Here is a 25,367-nt window from a genome sequence, read left to right on the forward strand (position 1 = left end):
AACCTCTTTCATTAGGTACACCTGTTCAATTGCTTGGTAACAGAAATTGTTAATCAGCCAATCACATTGCAGCAACTCAATGCATTTAGGCATCTAGACATGGTGAAGATGACTTGAAGTTCAAACTGAGCATCAGAATGGGGAAGAAAGGGGATTTTGGTAACTTTGAATGTGGCAGACAGGCTGGTCTGATTATTTCAAAAACTGCTGATCTACTGGGATTTATACACACAACCATCTCTAGGACAAGAGAATGGTCCGAAAAGAGAAAATATCCAGTGAGCGGCAGTTGTATGGACGAAAATGCTTTGTTGAGGTCAGAGGAGAATTGGCAGACTGGTTCGAGATGATAGGCAACAGTAACCCAAATAACCACTGGTTGCAGCCAAGGTATGCAGAATACGATCTCTGAATACAGAACACGTTGAAGCAGATGGGCTACAGCAGCAGAAGATCACTCCGGGTGCCACTCCTGTCAGATAACAGGAAACGGATGCTACAGTTCGCACAGGCTTACCAAAATTGGACAATAGAAGATCAGAAAAATGTTGCCTGGTCTGAGGAGTCTCGATTTCAGGTGCAACATTCAGATGGTAGGGTCAGAATTTGGCGTAAATAACATGAAAGCTTGGATCCATCCTGCCTTTTATTAACGACTCAGGCTGATGGTGGTGTAATGGTGTGGGAGATATTTTCTTGGCACACTTTGGGCCCCTTAGGACCAATTGAACATCATTTGAACGCCACGGCCTACCTGAGTATTGTTGCTGACAATGTCCATCGCTTTATGACTACAGTGTACCCATCTTCTGAAGGCTGCTTCCAGCAGGATAATGCACCATGTCACAAAGCTCAGATCATCTCAAACTGGTTTCTTAAACATAACAATGAGTTCACTGTACTCCAATGGCTTCCACAGTCACTAAATCTCAATCCAATGGAGCACCTTTGGTATGTGGTGGAACGGGAGATTCGCATCATGGATGTTCTGTCGACAAATCTACAATCTCGTGATGCTATCATTTCAGTATGGGCCAAAAAATCTGAGGAATGTTTCCAACACCTTATTGAATCTATGCCACAAAGAGTTAAGGCCATTCTGAAGGCAAAAAGGGGTCCAACCCAGCACTGGCAAGGTGTACCTAATAAAGTGAGTGTATATAGACTTTATTAAACAGACTATGATTATTTTTATTCACTCGTGCTGCCATCTTTTCACAATATTGTAGACTCAATATTTGGGCCGCCCCATTCATCTAATCTGCAAGAGCAAACTTTCCCTGGCAAGGCGGAATTCCAAGTCTGCGCTAAACTCAAAGAAACCAATCCCCTCCAAAGAAGTAGGAAATTCTCACAACAGATGCCAGCCTGTCTGGCTGGTAATGGAGTCCTGGAATCCCTCTAGGTGCATGGGACATGTCAGGAGAAACACATCTTACCATTTAAAATCCAGGAATTCGGGGCAATTTGGTTATACTTTTTAATGCTGGACCTCTCTGCTGCAAGGTCACCTGGCTATAATCCTGTTGGACAATGTCATGACCATGGCTTACATCAACCATAAATGAAGCACCAGAAGTCCTGACCCTCTTGGGCAGAGCTGCATGATCAGGCTCTGTCTTCCATCCACATCCTAGGCATGGAAAATTGACGGGCTTTCTCAACCCTCAACATCCATCTGGATTCAGGAATACAGGCACTCTATCCAGAGGTGTTCCGTGCCCTTTTACAACAGTAGGGGAAGCTACATGTGGATCTTCTGGTGTCCAGATTAAAATAATTGTATAATATGCACCTAGGTAGCTTCCATGCATGGAATAATGTGATCTATACTTGTGCTCCCATATTAATGATAGGAAAACCTCCTCTCCCAGCCAAAATAACTTCCCTTGAAATACAGTTTACTGGAGGGTTTCTGATTGGCTAACAAAACACTTTTGCTCTTACATGAAAAGACTTCACTTGTAACAGTTAGGTTCACTATAGTGTTTACCAGATACACAAGCAGGGGTGGACTGACAACTCATGGGACCCCCGGGCAATAGTGGATCATGGGGCCCCTGTGTCCTTGCCCAAACTCAAAAAATCCTATGAAAAAGGTACCAGGGGCATCTCTTGCGGCCCCCTACTGACCCCGGGCAGTGCCCAAGTTTCCAAATGGTCAGTCCGCCCTTGTACACAAGTCATCCTTTCACCATATAATAAGCCCTGGAGTCTAATTACCATCAATAAATACTTCTTGTATGGTCAAATCACATATACAATGTAGCCTTTGGAATGTTCAATTAGATAAACAGGCTATTCCCCAAATACCAAGGTGACCTGAATAAAATTAACATAACAAAGAGTTCTTTTAATGTGTAAAGTGGTCTTGTCACTGGCCTGTCCAAGAATGAATGAACAGTATGTGTTAATATCTTATCTGCTTGGTGTTAAGTAATCTTAGAGCCTCTCTTGTCAGTTTCTGTTGTTGACTTTTATTTAGAAAGTGTAGATGGCCAATCCCACATGGTTGTGACTCTACTTTATTGCAGTGTCCAATTATATAGTTGATACATTCTCCAATTCGACCTCAAGATGACACTGTTGTATCATAAATGCCATAGGTCATATACTTTAGAATGTCAAGCTTTTGCTAACCATGGCTACAGAATAATCAGAACAATAGCCAACTGTCAACTGAAATGCAACAATCGTATCTATGTTACCATTTGTATCCAGCATATATATCTATCAAATGCAACACACCATCAAAGCCCACCTTACATCAGATTCCCCCCATCAGAGCCCCCCTTATATTAAATTTACACATCAGAGTCTCCCTTACATCAGTGCCCCCCTTACATCATATCCCCCATCAGAGCCTCCCATACCTGTAGAGCACATAGAGCCCGGCAGACAGACAGCGAGAGCTGGGAAGCCTGGGAGGAGAAGCGTGCTGCAGGTTAGGATGCACATGTGTCGTCATTGGTTGCACTGGAGCTGTTCCCAACCCCCCCCCCCCCCCGAGCTCTGCTCATCTGCTGTATCATTTCTACCCTAGTCTGGACCAGCATCAGGCCTTCAACAGACCGTTGGCCTCTAATTCCCTAGTTAAGGCCTTTTTGCAGGGTGTTGAACACATTTCTCTCCCTGTATGTTTCCTTGTGACTACATGAGATATTAACCTGATTCAGAGGCCACCCATAGAACCCATTAGGGATCGTCACAAGGTGGCCTTTCTCCTTGCTATCATGTAGGTGCAGAGGGTCTCTGAATTAGTAGCCTTATCTTGTAGTATTACACAAGGACAAGGTTGTCCTGAGGCCAAATGCCTCTTTTCTCCCTAAGGTAGTATCCTCCTTCCACCTCAGTCAAGACACTCTTCCTCCCTTAAAATGTCAATGTTGTAAAATTAAAATGTACAGTGCCTTGAAAAAGTATTCGTACGTCTTGAAATTTTCACATTTTGTCATGTTACAACCACAAACGTAAATGTATTTTATTGGGATTTTATGCGATAGACCAACACAAAGTGGCACATAATTGTGAAGTGGAAGGAAAATGATAAATGGTTTTCAGAATTTTTTACAAATAAATATCTGAAAACTGTGGCGTGCATTTTTATTTAGCCCCTCCTGAGTCAAAACTTTGTAGAATCACCTTTCGCTGCAATTACAGCTACAAGTCCTTTTGGATATGTCTGTACCAGCTTTGCATATCTAGAGAGTGACATTTTTGCACATTTTTCTTTGCAAAATAGCTCAAGCTCTGTCAGATTGGATGGAGAGTGTCAGTGAACAGCAATTTTCAAGTCTTGCCACAGATTCTCAAATTGGATTTAGGTCTGGACTTTGACTGGGCCATTCTAACACATGAATATGTTTGACCTAAACCATTCCATTGTATCTCTGGCTGTATGTTAATGGTCATTGTCCTGCTAAAAGGTGAACCTCCGCCCCAGTCTGAAGTCTTTTGCAGACAGGTTTTCTATTAAGATTGCACTGTATTTGGCTCTATCCATCTTATTTATTTTATTTATGGTACTTATTTAGAACCAGTCAATTTACACAGCGCTTTACATACAGTTGTGTTCAAAATAATAGCAGTCAGACATCACTAACCTGATCAATCACTGTTTTTGGTAGAAATGATATTTCTACATGGCAAATAATTTACTAGCAGGTGTAGTAGAGTAATAGAAATCCAACAGACCAGTCATGACATGCATGCTGCTGATTCTGTGTAACTGAATCACTAATTGAAAGGGGCATGTTCAAAATAATAGCAGTGTGGAGTTCTATTAGTGAGGTCATTCATTCTTTGATAATCAGGTGGCAATTATTGCCCTTATTTAAGGAAGGAATGCAGCAAATGTTGTACATGCTGGTTACAGTGCATTTCTCTCTGAAATTCTGAGGAAAATGGGTCGTTCCAGACCAGCGTACCTTGATTAAAAAGTTGATTGGAGAGAGGAAAACATATAAAGAAGTGCAAAAAATGATAGGCTGCTCAGCTAAAATGATCGCAAATGCTTTAAAATGGCAACCTAAACCTGAAAGATGTGGAAGAAAGCGAAAAACTACCATTCGAATGGATAGAAGAATAGCCAAAATGGAAAGGACTCAGCCAACAATCAGCTCCAGGAAGATGAAAGAAGGTGTAAAGTTACCTGTGAGTACTGTTACAATTAGAAGATGCCTATGTGAAGCCAAGCTATCTGCAAGAAGCCCCCGCAAAGTCCCACTGTTGAAAAAAAGACGTGCTGAAGAGGTTACAATTTGCCAAAGAGCACATTGACTGGCCTAAAGAGAAATGGCGCAACATTTTGTGGACTGATGAAAGTAAGATTGTTCTTTTTGGGTCTAGTGGGCAGAGACAGTTTGTCAGACGACCCCCAAACCAGGAATCATGGATCAGTTTGAATACATCAGAATACTTGAAGAGGTCATGCTGCCTTATGCTGAAGAGGAAATGCCCTTGAAATGGGTGTTCCAACAAGACAACGACCACAAACACACCAGTAAATGTGCAACATCTTGGTTCCAGACCAACAAGATTGATGTTATGGAGTGGCCAGCCCAATCCCCAGATCTTAATCCAATAGAAAACTTGTGAGGTGACATCAAAAATGCAGTTTCGGAGGCAAAACCAAGAAATAGAGAAGGACTGTGGAATGTAGTCCAATCATCCTGGGCTGGAATACCTGCTCACATGTGCCAGAAGTTGGTTGACTCCATGCAACACAGATGTACAGCAGTTCTCAGAAACAGTGGTTACACAACTAAATATTAATTGATTGAAAGGAAAGCAAAATCTTGAAACATTTTTCAGTTTATATAGTGAATGTTTGAGTTTGTCAAGAAGAATACAAACACTGCTATTTTTTTGAACAGTCTAATATTCACTTTTCTTAAATTTTTTTAGAGGGACAACATAAATTTGATATATTTTTCTTCATGTTTTGATTTGGAATAGAATGTGTAGTGTTCCCAGTGCATTTGTGTGTATGGAAATAAAAGCTATTAGAAGGATTTTGAGCTTTATTCACTTTTTTCAACACACTGCTATTATTTTGAACACAACTGCATATATTGTACATTTACATCAGTCCCTAACCCTCAAGGGACATACAATCTAAGGTCCTTAACTTACATTCATACAACACATACAAGGGCCAATTTAGACAAGATCCAATTAACCTACCAGCATGTCTTTGGAGTGTGGGAGGAAACCGGAGTACCCGGAGGAAACCCACGCAGCCACAGGGAGAACATGCAAACTCCAGACTGGTGGTGCCATGGCTGGCATTCGAACCAACGACCCTAGTACTGCCAGGTGGAAGTGCTAACCATTTAGCCACTGTGCTGCCTCTGATCTTCCCATTAACTGACCAGCTTCCCTGTCCCTGCTGAAGAAAAGCATCCCCACAACATGATGCTGCCACCACCATGTTTCATGGTGGGAATGGTATGCTCAGGGTGATGTGCAGTGTTAGTTTTCCGCCACAAATAGCGTTTTACTTTTAGGCTAAAAAGTAAAATTTTGCTCTCATCTGACCAGAGCACCTTTTTCCACATGTTTGCTGTGTCCCCCACATATCTTCCCGCAAACTGCAAACAGGACTTCTTATGATCAGATTTGTGGAGTGTACGACTAATAGTTGTCCTGTGGACATATTCTCCAGCCAGAGCTGTGGATCTCTGCAGCTCCTCCAGAGTTACCATGGCCTCTTGGATGCTTCTCTGATTAATGCTGTCCTTGCCCGGCCTGTCAGTTTATGTAGTAGGTTTGCAGTTGTGCCATACTCTTTCCATTCTCGGATGATGGATTGAACAGTGCTCCGTGAGATGTTCAAAGCTTGGGCTATTTTTTTATACCCTAATCCTGCTGTATACTTCACAACTTTATCCCTGACCTGTCTGGTGTGTTCCTTGGCCTTCTTGATTCAGTTTGTTCACTAATGATCTCTAACAAACCTCTGAGATTTTAGTTAGGGGTATCAGAGTAAAAGGGGCTGAATTCAAATGCATGCCACCTTTTTTCAGATATTTCTTTGTAAAAACTTTTGAAAACAATTTATTATTTTCCTTCCACTTCACAATTGTGTGGCACTTTGTATTGGTCTATCACATAAAATCTCAATAAAATACATTTAAGTTTGTGGTTGTAACATGACAAAATGTGGAAAATTTCAAGGGGTATGAATACTTTTTCAAGGCACTGTATATTGTATGTATGTATGTATGTATGTATCTATGACCACAGATTTCCTTTTTCATTAGGTCAAGATTACGAAGTAAAAAGGAAGAGCAGAAACTAGAAGGCGACCTAAGGAGAAGCCAGAGGGCATGTCTGCAGCTAGATGAGCAGAAGGTAAGTTAACGTTTAGCAGTAAACTTTATCTCCTTTCTTAAAATCTTTGTCACATATGCCCATGGGAACTGTTGAATATATTTATCAACTGCACATGAGCCCGGACTATGGACATTAAACTATATAGACCATTGGTCACTAAATGGCGGACCTCGGTCTTAGAACTGCCCGAGCAGCGCTCCCATCCAGACTAGGATGACAGATCTGCCGCTCATCAGGGCAGTCGTCCCGGCAACCGATGACATCATGCGTGCGCCCCGTCCCTTGCAGCTCACTGTCTCACCCGGCTCCCGCTCCCTACCTGTTCATAAGCGTGCACCCCAGCCCCTTCAGCAAGGATCCTGGGAACCTAGTAAGCACTCTGATGGGCACATTTATATTAACGAGCGCTCTGATGGGCACTCTGATGAGCATAACATAGAATGTGCCTATCAGAATGCCCTTTAATATAAATGTGCCCATCAGCATGCCGCTTATTTTATGTTAAGGGGCACTTTGATGAGCACATTTTATATTAAGGGGCACTCTGATGAGCACAACATAGAATGTGCCCATAAGAGTGCCCCTTAGCATAAATTGTGCCCATCAGAGTGCCCCTTAACATTAAATGTGCTCATCAGCATGCCGCTTACTTGATGTTCAGGGGCACTCTGATGGGCACATTTTATGTTACGGGGGGCACTCTGATGGGCACATGCAATGGAAAGGGGCACTGATGGGGATATATGATGGAAAGGGGTACTTTGAGTGTAAGAGGGCACTCTGTGATGGGACTACCTGATGTAAGGTGGCACTGTGAATGGGATACCTGATGTAAAGGAGCCTTCATGGGCACACCTGATGTGATGGAGATATACAGTTAGGTCCATATATTTGGACACAGGCACAATTTTAGTTTCTTTCAGGTATTTACCAAAACATATTCAAGCTATAGTTAAATAATGGATATGGGCTGAAAGTGCACACTCTCAGGTTTAATTTGAGGGTATGTACATCCAAATTGGAGGAAGGGTTTAAAATTACAGCTCTTAAGAGTAGCCATCCCCCCGTTTTCAAGGGACCAAAAGTAATTGGACAATTGAATCAAAAGCTGTTTCATGGCCAGGTTTGGGCTACTCCTTCGTTATTTCTTAATCAATTAAGCAAGTAAAAGCTCTGGAGTTGATTCTAAGTGTGGTATTTGCATTTGGAATCTATTGCTGTGAACCTACATCATGCGTTCAAAGGAGCTATCCATGCAAGTGAAACAGGCCATTGTAAGGTTTCAAAAACGAAAAACAAATCCATCAGAGAAATAGCAGCAACATTTGGAGTGGCCAAATTAACAGTTTGGTACATTCTGAGGAAAGAAGAATGCACTGGTGAGCTCAGCAACATAAAAAGGTATGTACGTCCACGAAAGACAACAGTGGTGGATGATCGCAGGATCCTCTTTATGGTAAAAAAAAACCCCATTCACAACATCCAGACAAGTGAAGGACACTCTCCAGGAGGTGGGCGTATCATTGTCAAAATCAAGAGAAGACTTCACGAGAACAAATACAAAGGGTTCACCACAAGGTGCAAACCGTTCATAAGCCTGAAGAATAGAAAAGCCAGATTAGACTTTGCCAAAAAACATCTAAAAAAAAGCCAGACCAGTTCTGGAAAAGCATTCTTTGGACGGATGAAAGTAAGATTAACCAGTTCCCACCTGGCCAATAGCACAAAGGCTGCCGGGAGAGCAACTCGTCCCTCCGGGTGGATGCCATATGGCATCCTTTTAGGCATGCGCAGTTTGCCTGCCCGCAGAGCCACGCAGCCATGCGATCTGTCACCGCCGTGTACCTCGGACACGGCCGATGACAGATCTGTGTACTGGCCCCGTTTCCAGTACCATGTGACCTGCTGTGGCCAATCACAGCAGGTCACATGACAGTTGTATACAGTGGATGAGCTTCCTTTCATGCCATCCATGGTATACAAGTGTGGCTAGCTGTGAATGGTCACAGCGATCACATGCACAAGCTGGGCCAATCACAGCCCAGCTGTGTCATGTGATTAGCTGTGGCCAAATCACAGTTTAGCACAAAAAAAAAAACCCTGATTGAATCGATTTCATTCAGGTAAATGCTTGCTTATAGCAAAGAAATTCTTTGCTATAAGAAAATTGTGTAAAAAAAAAAAATACTGATCACTTCCCCCAAAGTAGTACAATGTTACTATGGTAACATTATGCTACTTTGGTCATAGTGAAATATGAAAAAAAAAATCTTAAAGAGAAAAAAATGTAATAAAATAATAAAACAATTTAAAAAAAATTATCAATTTTTTTTCGTACTGTCACCAGTCAGTGTCCCTGATCACCGCCATGCCAGTTATATGATGACGCTGTACTGCACTGGTGACAGTATGTAAAAAAAAAAATTATGAAAATCATTTTTTTTATTTCCGAAAAATTATGACAAAAAAATTACAACTTCAAAAAACTTGCCATGCCTGTTATGAAATATGCCGGACTGTCTACTTTGCAAAAGGGGGTCATTTGGGGAATATCTGTACTGTTCTGACATTCTTAGACCTCAAGAAATTAGATTGGCCGTCAGTACTTATTATTATTATTATTATTATTATTATACAGGATTTATATAGCGCCAACAGTTTGCTCAGTGCTTTACAATATAACGGGAGACAATACAGCAACAATACAGTTCAATACAAGAAGGATAGGAGGGCCCTGCTCCTTGGAGCTTACAATCTACTTCAGGATTGATCAATATTCAGATATATACCATGGTTTGTGAACACTATAACTTTCCTACAAACTAAATAATACATCCTAATTTGGGTTATTTTTACGAAAGACGTAATAGAATGCATTTTGGCCTAAATTTATGACGAACAATTATTTATTTGCAAACTTTCATAACAGAAACAAAGAAAAACGTGTTTTGTTTTCAAAATGTTTGGTCTTTTTTTGTTAATTTAGCAAAAAATAAAAACCCCAGCGGTGATTAACAACTACCAAAAGAAAGCTCTAGTTGTGTGAAGAAAATTATAAAATTTTAGTTTGTGTACAATGTTGTACGACCGCGCAATTGTCATTCAAAGTGTGAGAGCGCTGAAACCTGAAAATTGGCCCGGGCAGGAAGAGGATGAAAGTGCCCTGTATGGAAGCGGTTAACCTGTACCAGAATGATGGGAAGAAAAAAGTGTGGAGCAGGCTTAGAACAGCTCATGATCCAAAGCACACAACATCATCTGTAAAACATGATGGAGGCAATGTGATGGCATGGGCATGCATGGCTTCCAGTAGCACTGGGTCATTGGTGTTTATTGATGACGTGACAGAAGCAGCCGGATGAATTCTGCAGTGCTGAGAGATATACAGTCAGCCCAGATTCAGCCAAATGCAGCAAAGTTGATTGGATGGCGCTTCACAGTACAGATGGACAATGATGCAAAAGCAACCCAGGAGCTTTTGAAGGAAAATAAGTGGATTATTCTGCAATGGCCGAGTCAATCACCTGATCTCAACCGAACTGAGCATGCATTTCACTTCCTGAAGGCAAAACTAAAGGCAGAAAGACCCACAAAGAACAACTGAAGACAGCTGCAGGTAGAGCCTGGCAAAGCATCAGAAAGGAGGAAACCCAGTCTTTGGTAATGTCCATGGGTTCCAGACTTCAGACAGTCATTGCTAGTAAAGGATTCTCAACAAAATATTAAAAATTAACATTTTATTTATGATAATATTCATTTGTCCAATTACTTTTGGCCCCTTGAAAAAGGGGGGTGGCAACTGTTAAGAGCTGTAATTCCTAAACCCTTCCTCCAATTTGGATGTACATACCCTCACATTAAACCCGAGAGTGTGCACTTTCAGCCCATATCCATTATATAACTATAGCTTGAATGTGTTTGGTAAATACCTGAAAAAAACTGAAATTGTGCCTGTGTCCAAATATATATGGACCTAACTGTTTGATGTAAAGTTGCACTCTGACGTAAGGGGACACGCTGATGGGCACACCCTATGGGGGAACCTTATATAATGGGGCACTCTAATGGGGACAACTGATGTAAGGGGGCACACTGATGGGAGACCCCAAATGTGAGGGGGCATTCTGATGCAGAAACCTGATGTAAGGGGGATTCTGATGTGAATGCCTGATGTAAGGGGGACTCTGATGGGAATGCCTGATGTAAGGGGGCACTCTGGGAATGCCCGATGTAAGGGGCACTCTGATGGGAATGCCCGATGTAAGGTGGCACTCTAATGGGAACACATTACTTAAGGGGGCGCTCTGATGGTGACACCTGATTTATGGGGGAAGTCTGATAGTGGCACCCAATGTAACAAATTACTGTGGAGGGGGAACCTGATGAAAGGGGGAACACTAATGGGGAAATTTATTTTCGGACCTTGGCCAGAAGACGATTTTAGTGACTGGACCTCCTTACATAGTTACATAGTTAGTCTGGCTGAAAAAAGACAAAAAGTCCATCCAGTTTAACCATAGAAAAAAAAAAGAAGTTATTCTATACCCACAGTTGATACAGAGGAAGGCAAAAACAAAAAAACCCAATAAAGCATGATCCAATTTGCTTCTGCTGGGAAGAAAATTTCTTCCTGATCCCCCGAGAGGTAGTCGGATATTCCCTGGATCAACTTTACCTATACACGTTCGTATCCAGTTATATTCTGTGTATCTAAGAAACAAACCTTGAATTTTAGTTCAATACCCCTGCTATAGACTTTCCTAAAGAGCAGTAATAGAGCTTTAAAAAAAAGCCATCCTTGATCTCTCTAGCTGATTTTAAAGTGGTTGTAAAAGCTAAACATTTTTTTTTACTTTAATGCATTAGGGTAAAAATGTCCTAGTGTTTTTGTATTCCCCCCACCTAAGTATTTTCCTCACTTGATCCAGTGTTGTGCCCATCTCTAGCAGTTCTTTAGCTGCATTCACAGGACAGAGCAGCAGCAGCCGGAGCCATTGGCTCCTTCTGCTGTCAGATCCTGAGAGCAGGGAGCGGAGGGCGGGGTTGAGCCATGCTGTGTGTGTCTATAGCTATAAGCAGCCTGGCTTCGGAGGGTGCCCACATATGTGTCCCCATGGGAAGCAGCTTCCTATGGTGGCACACAGAGAAGAGGAGGAGTTAAGAGCTCCAGCAGGGGACCTCAGAAGAAGAGGTTCATTGCATAGAGCAGGTACAGTGGATATAAAATATCTACACACCCCTATTAAAATGTCAGGTTTCTGTGATGTAAAAAAAATGACAAAGATAAATCATTTCAGAACTTTTTCCACCTTTAATGTGACCTATAAACTGTACAACTCAATTGAAAAACAAACTGAAATCTTTTGAGGGGGGGAGTAAACATAAAAAACTAAAATAATGAGGTTGCATAAGTGTGCACGCCCTCTTACAACTGGGGATGTAACTGTGTTCAGAATTATGCAATTACATTCAAAATCATGTTAAATAGGAGTCAGTACACACCTGCCATCATTTAAAGTGCCTCTGATTAACCCCAAATAACGTTCAGCTGTTCTAGTAGGTCTCCCCTGATATTTTCTTAGTCACATCCTACAGCAAAAGCCATGGTTGCAGAGAGCTTCCAAAGTATCAGAGGGATCTCATTGTTAAAAGGTATCAGTCAGGAGAAGGGTACAAATGAATTTCCAAGGCATTAGATATAACATGGAACACAGTGAAGACAGCCAACATAGAGTGGAGAAAATATGGCACAACAGTGACATTACCAAGAACTGGACGTCCCTCCAAAATTGATGAAAAGACAAGAAGAAAACTGGTCTGGAAGGCTGCCTACAGCAACATTTAAAGGAGCTGCAGGAATATCTGGCAAGTACTGGCTGTATGGTACATGTGACAACAATCTCCCGTATTCTTCATATGTCTGGGCTATGTGGTAGAGTGACAAGACGGAAGCCTTTTCTTACAAAGAAAAACATCCAAGCCTGGCTAAATTTTGCAAAAACACAGCTGAAATCTACCAAAAGCAGTGGGAAAAGGTGTTATGGTCTGATGAAACCAAGCTTGAACTTTTTGGCCATAATTCCAAAAGATATGTTTGGCGCAAAAACAACACTGCCATCACCAAAAGAACACCATACCCACAGTGAAGCATGGTGGTGGCAGCATCATCCTTTGGGGCTCTTTTTCTTCAGCTGGAACTGGGGCCCTAGTCGAGGTAGGGGGAATTATGAACAGTTCCAAACACCAGTCAATATTGGCATAAAACCAATTTTAGCGTAACAACGACCCAAAGCATACATCCAAATCAACAAAGGAATGGCTTCACTAGAAGAAGATGAAAGTTTTGGAATGGCCCATACTGAGCTCAAACCTGAATCTGATCGAAAATCTGTGGGGTGAGCTAAAGAGGGCTTTTCACAGGAGATGCCCTCGCAGTCAGAGTGGGCAAATATTGCCAAGTCAAGATGTGCCATGCTAATAGACTCATACCCAAAAAGACTGAGTGGTGTAATAAAATCAAAAGGTGCTTCAACAAAGTATTAGTGTAAGGGTGTGCACACTTATGCAACCATATTATTTTACTTTTTGTAGATATCTTTTGAAGGTTGTAGGCCCTGGTTATAGTTTTGCAGAACCAGAATTGTGGAGATTGTTGAAATGATCTTTAAAAGCTAAACATCTGCTGCTGTAAATCTTGATGTTTAAAGGGCATAAGCTGTCCTCGAGAGCCTTGGTATTGGCCTGCAACAGATCCACAGGAAGATGATGAAGAAACAGATGAGGATGAAGTTGCGTATGAGGAGCTGAGCGTAAGTATCCTTTATCTTTTTTTAAAATGTATTTTTGGTAGCCCATTAGGATTTAAAAGTTGCAGTCACATGGCTTAACATATATTTAAATAACAGTATTTTACTACGGTGTCATGCTCATTGTTTATCATAGCATTGTACGATTTTCAAATTACCCTGTCTTTCCTGTTTGTTTTTCTGGACTAAAAAAATAGCAGTCTTAGTGATGCTCATAGTGGCTGTCACTTCTGTGCCCTGTGACAGTCTGGCTACTGTATGTGCAAATATTCAGGTATGATCCTACCACCCACAGGGGACTTCACCGCGTGGCACGTCCTTAACGATCAGTGGTCACAGTCGTATAATGGCTTATATGGGTGAAAATTGTGATCAGACAAGGTTTTCCAACCTGTCTAATCACCTTTACCCTTTAATGAGTTTCAGCACATCTTGATCTGAAGATTTCTGGGACATAATGGCTTATATAGGGATGGCTGAAATCTCTTGTAGGTTGTTGTGTCAATTATCAGTCAATTATGATCATTTGCTCTTGCAGTCTGATTGAATTGAGGAGTGTTTAGCAAGTTAATTTAATACCCTAAATTTGGTAAAATTGGGAGATGTTTTCAGAACTCCCATTCACCAAATGTCATGTAGTAGAATTGCAATTTACTTCTGCATAATTCAGCACATTTCTGTTCTAATATTTTCTTCGCATGGAATTTATAGTTCTAACTTTGAAAATGTGGCCTAGTGTTTGGCTAAAGAGTTAATTTGTTATCATTTTAGTTAAGACCTGCTGGTTTTGTTTAGTTATATTTGTGCAGTGTTCATGCTGGGTCTTATTTTTCATGTTTTTAAGGGCCCAATCACACCAAATATGAATGGGCTGCAGTGCATCTCAGCACACCAATGTGTTGTTGCATTGCACTGCACATACATTAAAAGAATGCCATTCACAATTATGTCATCACAGTTTTTCAATGCACATGAAGTTTATCTACATTACCGCAATGTGATCAGTGTTAATGGACCATTATTTTAAATAATGACTGCAAAGAAATAATATTCAAAAGCTGTCATTTTTGGAAACCAGACTTATTTATTATTTGATTTATTGTTGAGTTACTAATGACTCTTTGATAGTTGACCACCATCTTATGTTTAAAGCTCTACACAACATTGGCTCGCTGGTAGAATGTCTTCTCATCCGATTTGTTATTTATTCTGCCTAGACCCCCGATAAGCTGCAGATTCTGACAAGTTACTTAAGAGAGAAACATTTTTACTGTATCTGGTGTGGCACTTCTTATCAAGGTAAATCTTTATCTTTGAACATGCAATGCCTTATATTGAATGATAATGAAAGACTTTCTAAATGTTTTCTGAAATGATATAAAGATGGTATGTTTCTGCTAAAGAAGCATTACATTATTAAGCCCGGGTTTACACTTTTGCAGTGCGGCATATCGCATGTGACTCATACAGGAACTGCACCGCATTCCTGTGCAAATCACATGCGAATTCTGTGCAGTGCAATTTTAGCCATACATTTTGTATGGCTCAAATTGCACTGCATCCGTACCAAAAAGGTGAAGGACCCTTTTTTTGGTCCGCACTAGAATCAGATTGTATGAGTATTCACAACCATGTGATCCGATTCTGCACATTGCATCATGTCTTGTGGGCTGATTTCGGAGTGTTGTTAACGTACACACCCGCAGCGGTTCTCATGAACTGGGTGCGATTGTGATGCGGTGTGGAATTCCCACAGAAACCGTTGAGAATTCCGCATTGCATCAGTATGAACCTGGACTCAAAATAACCTTACTAACCTAAGTTTTTATTTAAAAAGTAAACATTTTCCTCAAAACTGGCCACACATGGATTTCTCCATCTGTGTGGATTACCCCATCCTCACTTAACAGAAAGAATAGGCTGGCTATAGAAGTCGACGCCCGCAAACAAACCTGAACAGTGACTGCAGCTGAATGGCTGTAGTCGATGTTCGGCTGACTTTTTCTGCCTGGTTTGTTGAGCTTGGTGTGGCCAGAGTAGACTTCGCAAAATGCCCATGATTACATTTTTTAGTCAGAAAGGCCTGTTTTGTGCCCCTCTCTGTTTTAAATTCACTTTATTTGGGCCTGGCTTTACACAACATTATGGCTAAGCTCCATTGACTGCCATCACCTTTCTGAACGTGTTTTTACTAGACACTGAGGCTCACTGGAAATTGGAATTGGAGTTCGCTGAACCATGAAGTCAGAGGTAGTCAGGCACCAGTAACAAAGTGAAACCAAGTCAGAGAAGAGCACAGGGTAGGTTTTTCTAGGTATAAAGGTAGCAACAGACATCTTGGGGTGTCTTCTTTTAGGCATAGCGGGTGTGTCAGATTGCTGTAGAACCAGACTACTGCTCACACACAGAACACAACATCCATGCTCTTCAGTGTGTTCTCAGAAGGGAAGATTGAGGCTGTGGTAGGGCAGGCATTAAAAAAAAGGCAAGTTAATATTTCACTAATTTTCTATTCCTTGACTTTGACCAGCCTATAAAAATGGCGGTTAGGCCCTTTGAGATCCATGGCATATCGTCTTGTTATTTTTCAGTTGCATACTGGATAATTATTTACATCTATGCATTCATCTATATTCCAATTTGAATGTCATTGTAGTTTGATAATGTATACTTCTTCCCCTCAATGGAGCTCACTCTATTTCATGTAACTGAGTGGGTGGAATTATTTGTGCTCTTTATTTTTGGATACAACCAATTTTGTAATTTTATTTGAAAAACTGTAATAAAGAAACGGTTAAAAAAAATGGCAGTTACAATTGGGGTTTAAAATAAAATTGGGAATTGCTGGGAGACAGGTTGTACTACATAGTCATTTTTTTGTCCAGTATTCTCCTTGCGTTACACTGCAAGCTTTTTCTTATTTGTCTTTTCCAAGACTGAAATGCTTTAAATAAACAATATATTGCACATTCCTACACTCAGTTTTCGTGCAGTGTAAAATTTGTCTGCCTTTGTCACAGTGATAGAACTTACAACAATAATTGTAGATAATTGTTTATGACTTACACTAAAGGGGTATATGCTGTCTTTAGGTGATTTGTAAACTGGCAAACAAATCTGTAAGGAAAGCCCCAATATAACCCCTCCTAACAAGCCTCCGTTTTTGCTATTGTCCTTGGCTGTGTGAACTTCTCTATTTGCTCTGAGAGAGGCAAAGGTGGTTTATCTTTGTTTTGATTTTTCCTTACCAACGTGATACCTGATGATTCTTCTTTCAAGTTTGTAGCTGCTCATATGAAATGTAGGTTTCATTGGCAGCTTCCTGGATCAGCTGACTTCTCAGCTATGCCTTGGAGGACTGTACCTGCACCCTGCCAGGAAGATGCAGTCCATCCTGTAATGTTGCTTTGGGCCTTGGCACTCACCATGTCACATGGTGCACCTTATTTAGATAGCTGCTAGGTGCTATACCGGTTCAGTACTGTGATGCCACCTGGGGGGATTCTGTCCCTGAAGATCTCCTTTTTTGGGCAAAGAACTGTGGGGGATTTTCCCCGTATCCAATTACCAGTCAGGACCACAAAAAGTTTTCTTTCTTTGTCCAGGGAGCCCAGGGTGCAGCTCCCTCTGTCCCTTAGCAATTAATTTGGGGTGCCTGAGCTTACCCTTCTCGGCGGCTGCCAGTTGCAGGAGTTGCAGCATTTTTCCAAGTGGCTTGCCCCAACCTGTTTGGTATCACAGGAGTTCTGCCTCCCAGGGTGAGCCCTGTGACTCTGGACTGCTCTGTTTTCGGTCGCAGCTATGGTTTTTGGGCCACTGTCCTTTTACATTTTTGCCATATACCGCATGGGTCTGGGGCTTTTTTTTTTTGTCTGCGCAACATAGATCCCACCAGAGCTTGGAACTTTGAACTGCAGAGGTGTATGCCATTTTAGTCTCTTGTATTGCAACAGCTGGCACAGGAAGGTGCGATCGGTCTACATTTTACTGAGCTCCCTCTGCATACAGTGATTGGTCACAGAAGGCATACTTCTTCCTACTCCAAAATGCAGGCTGTGAGTAAGCCTTTGGGGTGGTTCTTCCTCACTTTAGTGGCAGATCATAAGCACAGATGAACAGATCAGCTGACTTACATTATGCTTTGAGCAAGGGGTTCTACAGCATCTGCCACAGTAGCCTTGAACTTTATAGTCCTTACCACTGTCTCCAGTCACTGCCCTCCCCAGAGGCTTCCTTAGCTCCTTCTTGCGCTCTCTCTTCTTCCTTTCTATCAAGAGAGGAATTCCCACGCACCATGGATGATTTTTTTAAAGTGTTGTGTGCTCTTTTAGAGGTCTCAGATTGTAGGGACCTTGGTATGACCTCCAGGGTCCTGCTAAAGTTCTTCTTTTGCTGCTTCAGTTCTCCCTAAGGCTAGGTTCACATATCTGCGGGTGGCGTGGCTGCGGATCCGCACAAAAATCCTTGCAGCCGCACCACCCGCACAGGGGAATGTGGACCCGAAGGCGGATGCCATTAGTTCTAATGGCACGCCGCCCACACTGGAAAACACGACTGTACTGGGAACCGAGGTTCCCGCGTGGGCTGCGTTTTCAGAAGAAGTGCAGGGACTTCATCCCTGCATGTCACGGGGCACGGGAGTCCATTCAAATGAATGGGCTCTCGTGCCTGTGCAAAACATGTCCCGCATGGCCGCATATATGAGAACCAGGGGTAAAGAGGAGAGCGGCTTCTCATCTGAACTCTCAGAAGAATACCTGATTGATTGTCGCTCCCAAGCTAAATGATATTATCTCTATCTTTTATTGATGTAGCAGTTCCAGTCTTGGCTTGGAGCAAGCTGCATCATCTTTACCAAAGGTCACCAGTCTTGGTTGACAGCCAAAACCTTCCCTGTACACTCGCCTTTGGAGCCTGTACTGTGACTGGTCTCATCATCACCTCAATCTTTGTTTCTCCCAAATACTTTGTTGAGCATTACTGTTAGGGAGAGGATCCTGAAAAATTTACCATCTCTTTCATAGTCAGCCATTTCTTGTCTCTTGCAATTCCTTGTTGATTATGTACCATTGTTCAAGGACCCTGTAGGTAAATGGTTTGAAGCCATCTTTAAAGGCATATTTTCTCTGGCTGGTCCTACTATGCAGTCTGCTGTGGTCACTATGTCTGTCTGTCAGACCTAAGCTTTCTTGTCCAAGGGGGTGGCCTAAGACCACAGAGATTTAGCCCATTGCCTTACTCTACTGAATGTATAGTCTGGCAGATAATTTCTGCCAAATTTCCAGGATGAACCTTCTTTTGGTGTGTACGCAAAGGATCCTTTTGCTCAGGTTTTTGTCGGTGGATTTTCGCTGCAAGATGCATTTCATATGGATGCCTTTTGATGGACAATGACTATTTGGTGACTATTTGGTGACTTTTTGGACACTTACATCAAAGAGACCACTGGGAGCATGAGTATCCTTTTACCCCATAAGAGAAGGAGTAAAGCTCCTACTTGAAAGCCTGAGATGAAGAGTTCCTTTTGTTTCTCTCAGGCATCCAGGTCTAAGTCCAAGCCCAACTAGCCCTAAATGTCTAAGCCATTTAATTCACAGTAAGAAAGTGCCCCTACTTGTCAGAGTGGGAAGATACTTTTAGGCCTTCTTGGCCATCTGAGTTCAGGATATTTGCGCTGCTTGGGTCCAGAACATGGTCTCTTGGGGGTTACATGATAGAGTTTCCAGTCCTTATCTCCACCCTGCTTCATGCTATCAAACCTGCCATCCTCCCCACAAAGGAAGGTGAATCTCTACACTGCTCTGCAGCAGCTCCTTAGGCACCAGATCATTGCCCCATCTCCAAAATCAGAGAAATTTCAGGGGTTCTACATTAATCTCTTTCAGGTTCAAAAATTTTTTGTAATACGGCGCTGTGTTACTTTGACAATTGTATGGTCATGCAACGTTGTACATAAATTAAATGTATATACTTTTTTTTCCAACAAATAGAGCTTTATTTTGGCATTTGGTCACCTCTGCATTTTTTATTTTATGTGCTATAAACAAAAAAGGCTGACGACTTTGAAAAAAATATATATATTTTTGACTTTTTTGCTATAAAATTTAAAAAATCTAATTCCTTCATAAATTTAGGCCAAAATATATTCTGGTACATGTCTCTGCTAAAGAAAATCCCAATCTGTGTAAATTAATTGGTTTATGTGAACGTTCTAGAGTCTATAAATGGCATATATATACTGGAATTTTAATTTTTTTATACTAGTAATGGCGGCGATCAGCGACTTATAGCGGGACTCTGGGACTGCGGCAGGCATTCTGACACTGGGTGGGAACTGACTAACTGCCACCGACATCCCCAGTGACACTAATACAGTAATCAGTGTTCATAAAAAGCACTGACACTGTACTAATGACACTGGGCATGAAGGCGTTAACTTTTGGGCGATCAAAGGGTTTACTGTGTGCTGTTTTACTACAGACATGCTGCATTGTATTTTAATGCTGCGCAGAGAAATACAAAGCTGCATGTCCTTGCTGGCAGGAGATAGACCTGTGTTGTTTACACACAGGTCTCTCCCCTGTCAGCTTTACACGGCGATCACCAAGTGACGGCGGGGAATCTCCGGCTGGGACCTGATGATTGACATCCCTAGCCACCAATGGCGTCCCGTGGGTAGGGTGGCGCGCACACCCCCCTACCCGGAAATGTAAATATATATACGTGATTTTGTGCAGCCCTGCCGCCCTGTTGCAGTACTTCTACTATAGGGCGGCGGGCAAGCGGTTAATACAATGCAGTAATTTGCTAGCTTTGGAAACTGCATTGAATGTTATTCTACCAGAACATCTAGATCCTTCTCCATATCCACCCCAGCTTTTCTCCTCCTAGAATGTACAGTATCTGACAGAAGTGATTACACCCTTCACATTTATGTAAATATTTTATTCTATCTTTTCATGTGACAACACTGAAGAAATGACACTTTGCTACAATGTAAAGTAGGGAGTGTACAGCTTGCATAACAAAGTAAATTTGCTGTCACCTCAAAATAACTCAAAACACAGCCATTAATGTCTAATTTGCTGGCAACAAAAGGGCCCAATTAGCCATTTTCCCTCCCAGGTGTCGTGACTCTTTAGTGTTACAAGGTCTCGGGTGTGAATGGGGAGCAGATGTGTTAAATTTGGTGCTATCGCTCTTACTCTCTCATACTGCTCACTGGAAGTTCAACATGGCACCTAATAGGCAAAGAACTCTCTGAGGATCTGAAAAAAAGAATTGTTGCTCTACATAAAGATGGCCAAGGCTATAAGAAGACTGCCAAGACCCTGAAACTGAGCTGCAGCGTGGTGGCCAAGACCATACAGTGGTTTAACAGGACAGGTTCCACTCAGAACAGGCCTCGCCATGGCCTACTAAAGAAGTTGAGTGCATGTGCTCAGCATCATATCCAGAGATTGTCTTTTGGAAATAGACGTATGAGTGCTGCCAGCATTGCTGCAGAGCTTGAAGGGGTGGGGGGGTCAGTCTGTCAGTGCTCAGACCTTATGCCGCACACTGCATCAAATTGGTCTGCATGGCTGTCATCCCAGAAGGAAACCTCTTCTAAAGATGATGCACAAGAAAGCCCGCAGTTTGCTGAAGACAAGCAAAGTAAGGACATGGATTACTGGAACCATGTCCTGTGGTCTGATGAGACCAAGATAAACTTATTTGGTTCAGATGGTGTCAAGTGTGTGTGGTGACAACCAGGTGAGGAGTACAAAGACAAGTGTGTCTTGCCTACAGTCAAGCATGGTGGTGGGAGTATCATAGTCTGGGGTTGCATGAGTGCTGCCGGAACTGGGGAGCTACAGCTCATTGAGGGAACTATGAATGCCAACATGCACTGTGACATACTGAAGTAGAGCATGATCCCCTCCCTGCGGAGACGGGGCCACAGGGCAGCATTCCAACATAACGACCCCAAACACACCTCCAAGACGACCACTACCTTGCTAGAGATGTTACAGGTGATCAACCGGCCAAGTATGTCTCCAGACCTAAATCCTATTGAGCCTCTGTGAGGCATCCTCAAAACTGAAGGTGGAGGAGTGCAAGGTCTCTAACATCCACCAGCTCCGTGATGTCGTCGTGGAAGAGGACTCCAGTGGCAACCTGTGAAGCTCTGGTGAACTCCATGCCCAAGAGGGTTAAGGCAGTGCTGGAAAATAATGGTGGCCACACAAAATGTTGACACTTTGGGCCAAATTTGGACATTTTCACTTAGGGGTGTACTCACTTTTGTTGCCAGTGGTTTAGACATTAATGGCTGCGTGTTGTTATTTTGACGGGACAGCAAATTTACCCTGTTATACAAGCTGTACACTCACTACTTTAGATTGTACCAAAGTGTCATTTCTTCAATGTCACATGAAAAGATAGAATAAAATATTTACAAAAATGTGAGGGGTGTACTCACTTCTGTGAGATACTGTATGATGCATGCATGTTTTAGCCTCCAAATGCATAATTTTACATTTATCAGTATTAAGCCTCATAGTTGCCAAATTAAGTAGCGCATTGAGTTTGGCTTGTAAAGTGGAGACCTACAGTATTTCACTGAATAGCTTGTTGTGATCTGCAAACCCTGAAATTGTATTTTCTTTATCGGACAGCGTGGTACACAGAACAGGCTATTCATTACTATGTGGGTTTATATGCCCCCTATAGGTAAATGGACACTGGTCAACCAATCAGAGAGGAGTCCTTCCCTATATAACCCTTCCCACACAGGAAGTACTTAAGTTTTTTTCGTCAGTGTCTGTAAGGTGGGTGGTCACTGAAAGTGTTGCTTGTGCTCTGCTCCTGGAGCATACTACGGTTCCTTTGAGAATCATGGACTTTGCTCAGATCCATTTGGAAAACTGTTAGCCAAAATGGATGATACCCGAGCCTCGCTGGATAAGAAGAATTCTCTGGGTTTTGCCTGCAATGCAGCCATATGGCGCTGGAACCTGTGTGAATGGAACCCTGTGCAGTTTTGAATCTGACCAAGTCGTTTTTTAGCAGGGTGCTATACCGGTTCAGGGCAGTGGCCCCACCTTATGGGGACCGAGTCCTTGAAGGTCTACATGACAGAGCCCGTAGTGAGCAGCCTGGTGCACAGATGGCCAGCAACGGCCGAGGGGTGTGCACCCGGCAGGGACACGTGCATGCGCAGTAATGGCCAGAAGAGGATGTCGGCCATATTTATATATCCGGTGTTCTTGGGCACACGTGGGGCTGCTGCAGCTGGAAGTAGCTGGGACACAGAGCAGGCTATTCAGTGGACATGTGAGTACTCCCCTGGGAGCAGATATTGGCCAGTTCAGACAGGAGGCTGTACCTTTTGGACGTTCCATGGAAGTCGGCAGTTGCAGTGAGTGTATTTGGTCACACTACCTGGCATAGCTGTATTCTGGAGTCTCTGTATTTTTTTCTATCTGTGTTTAATTCAGATTGAGCGCTGTATGAAGGGATGTCTTCCAGAAAGCGGGGTGGGGGAGCCACAGCAGGAAAAGGCACATGTGTACCACCGTCCAGTCTGGAGGAACCTAGTCGCAGCTCTGCTGTGTTAAGCTCTCTTGGAAGGCCAGGAGCCACCGGGCAATCTGAGCCACTGTGTTTGTCTGTTTGGCATTGTAGCTACTACTGGTGCGTCCACTTCAGCATATGTAACCAAGGAGGATCTTGCTTCAGTCTTAGCTGATTTAGAAGATAAGATCACAGGAATGATTGCATCTGTTTCTCAGGTGAATTAAAAGCGGAGAGATTCCGTTCACCAGATCCACTGGTCCTTGACCAGGAATGGATGGAACTAGAGGATGAGGGGGCATTGGGAGACCTGGAAGAGGGTCAGACAGTAGAGTCTCTATTTGAAGGGTCTCAGCCGGAGGAGAAACAGGCAGTTTTGGCTTTTCAGTCTCAAAGGTTATTCGTTCAGGACCTTACTGATATGGTCCATTCAGGATTCAGGTTACTCCTCATTGAATCCTCTGAGGTTACGTATTCTTCTCTGGGCTCCTTAAGGCCTCAGCAGAGTACTCAGGCTTTTCTGGTGCATCCCTTTTTGAAACAAATTATGTATGCTGATTGGGATCACCCAGATAGGATTTTTATCCCGCCAAAAAGATTTTCTGTCCTATATCCTGTGGAAGAGAAGTTTGTTAAAAAATGGGGCATGCCTGTTGTTGATGCAGTCGTTTCATCCCTAAATAGGTCAATAACATGTCCTGTGGCTAATAACCAGGTTTTCAAGGATCCAGAAGATAAGATGCTGGAGTCTCTGCTTAAGGCCTCTTTCTCTCTGGCAAGTTCGACCACACAGCCAGTGATAGCAGCTATTTGTATGTGCCAGTGTCTTCTGGACCATATCAAATGGTTGCTGGAATGGCCATCAGTGCAGGGAGAATATTCAGCCAAGGATTTGGATGATTTTTCACATGCTTTGTTTTGCGGTGGATGCTCTTAAGGATTAAATTCAGCAAATTTCTTGCATGGGCCTCTTATCAGTTCACATGTGTAGAGTTTTGTGGCTGGAGAGTCGGTTGGCGGAACTGCTGTGCAAGAAATTGTTTGCAGGTTTTCCCTTTCGTGGGGAGTGACTATTTGATGAGTATTTGGATAAATATATCCAAAATATTTGAGGAGGAAAGAGTTCTCTGTTGCCTTTTTAAAAGAAAATACCAGCGCTCTTTTCAGGGATTACAGGCTTTGGTGGCTGGTCCTCGTCTACCAAATAGTCATTTTGTCGAACGTAGGCCCCAGCAGGGTAGGATGCAGTGTCAAAACCCAAGGAGACCCTGAGTGCAAAAATCAGCTTAGACACATCTTAAGTCTGCCTTTTTATGAAGGGGCGCCCCCACTCATTTGGGTGGGAGAAGATTTTTGAATTTTGCTGCCTGGAAGACTCTAATCCAGGACAGGTGAGTCATTTCTATGGTTTCTCTGGGGTACAGACTAGAATTTTGGTTATTCCCACCTCCCTGGTTTCTATAATCAAATGCACATACGAATCTAGAAAAAAGAAGGCGGTTGTATGCACCTGATCATCTGTTGTCTCAGGGGGGTGATCACGGAAGTTCCACTGGATGAGAAGATTCAAGGGTTTTATTCAAACCTGTTCATAGTGCCAAAACCAAATGAGGGGGGGATGTAAGACCCACTTTAGACCTCAAGGCTCTAAATCGGTTTCTAAATGTCCGATCCTTTCTTATGGACTCCATCCGGTCAGTAACGGCCTCGTTACAGGAAGGAGATTTTTTTAGCGTTCATACACATCATGGACGCATAACTCCATGTGCCAATATTCATCTTATCAAAAATTTGTGCACTTTGCAGTAGGGGTTCGGAATTTACAATTAATATCTCTGCGATTTGGGCTGGCCACGGCTCCTTGAGTGTTTAAAAAGGTTCTGTCTCCTGTGTTGGGGCTGCTCAGAACTTGCGTGGTATCAGTCATAGGTTATCTAGACGATCTGTTGCTCAGAGGTCAGGCAGTGCCAAGTCTGGAGCAGGATGTGGCCCTTATAGTTCAGGTCCTGGACCAACTGGGCTGGGTGTTCAACTTTGAAAAGTCAGCCCTGGAGCCAATACAGAGCCTGGAATATTTGGGGATGAATCCTAGACACAGTTCAGGTAAAGTATTTCTGCCTCCAGGGAAATGTTGCACCCTGAGAGACTAGGTCTGCAGTTTAAGGG

The 25,367-nt window shown here is 42.6% G+C and overlaps 1 protein-coding gene across 1 annotated transcript in view; it reads left to right on the top strand.

Annotated features, from left to right (window-relative positions):
• GPATCH11 (G-patch domain containing 11) overlaps positions 1-25,367 on the top strand; it is an 84,721-nt gene that overhangs the window by 56,388 nt on the left and 2,966 nt on the right. The window contains exons 5-7 of the mRNA XM_089694199.1: positions 6,765-6,855; positions 13,545-13,646; positions 14,861-14,942. Of these exons, the coding sequence (XP_089550325.1) occupies positions 6,765-6,855; positions 13,545-13,646; positions 14,861-14,942 (275 nt within the window). The remainder of the gene's footprint in view (positions 1-6,764; positions 6,856-13,544; positions 13,647-14,860; positions 14,943-25,367) is intronic.

Source organism: Staurois parvus, unplaced genomic scaffold (assembly GCF_062004578.1).
Source record: "Staurois parvus isolate SC_StPar_1 unplaced genomic scaffold, SC_StPar_1.0 ptg000655l, whole genome shotgun sequence".
Classification (NCBI taxonomy): domain Eukaryota; kingdom Metazoa; phylum Chordata; class Amphibia; order Anura; family Ranidae; genus Staurois; species Staurois parvus.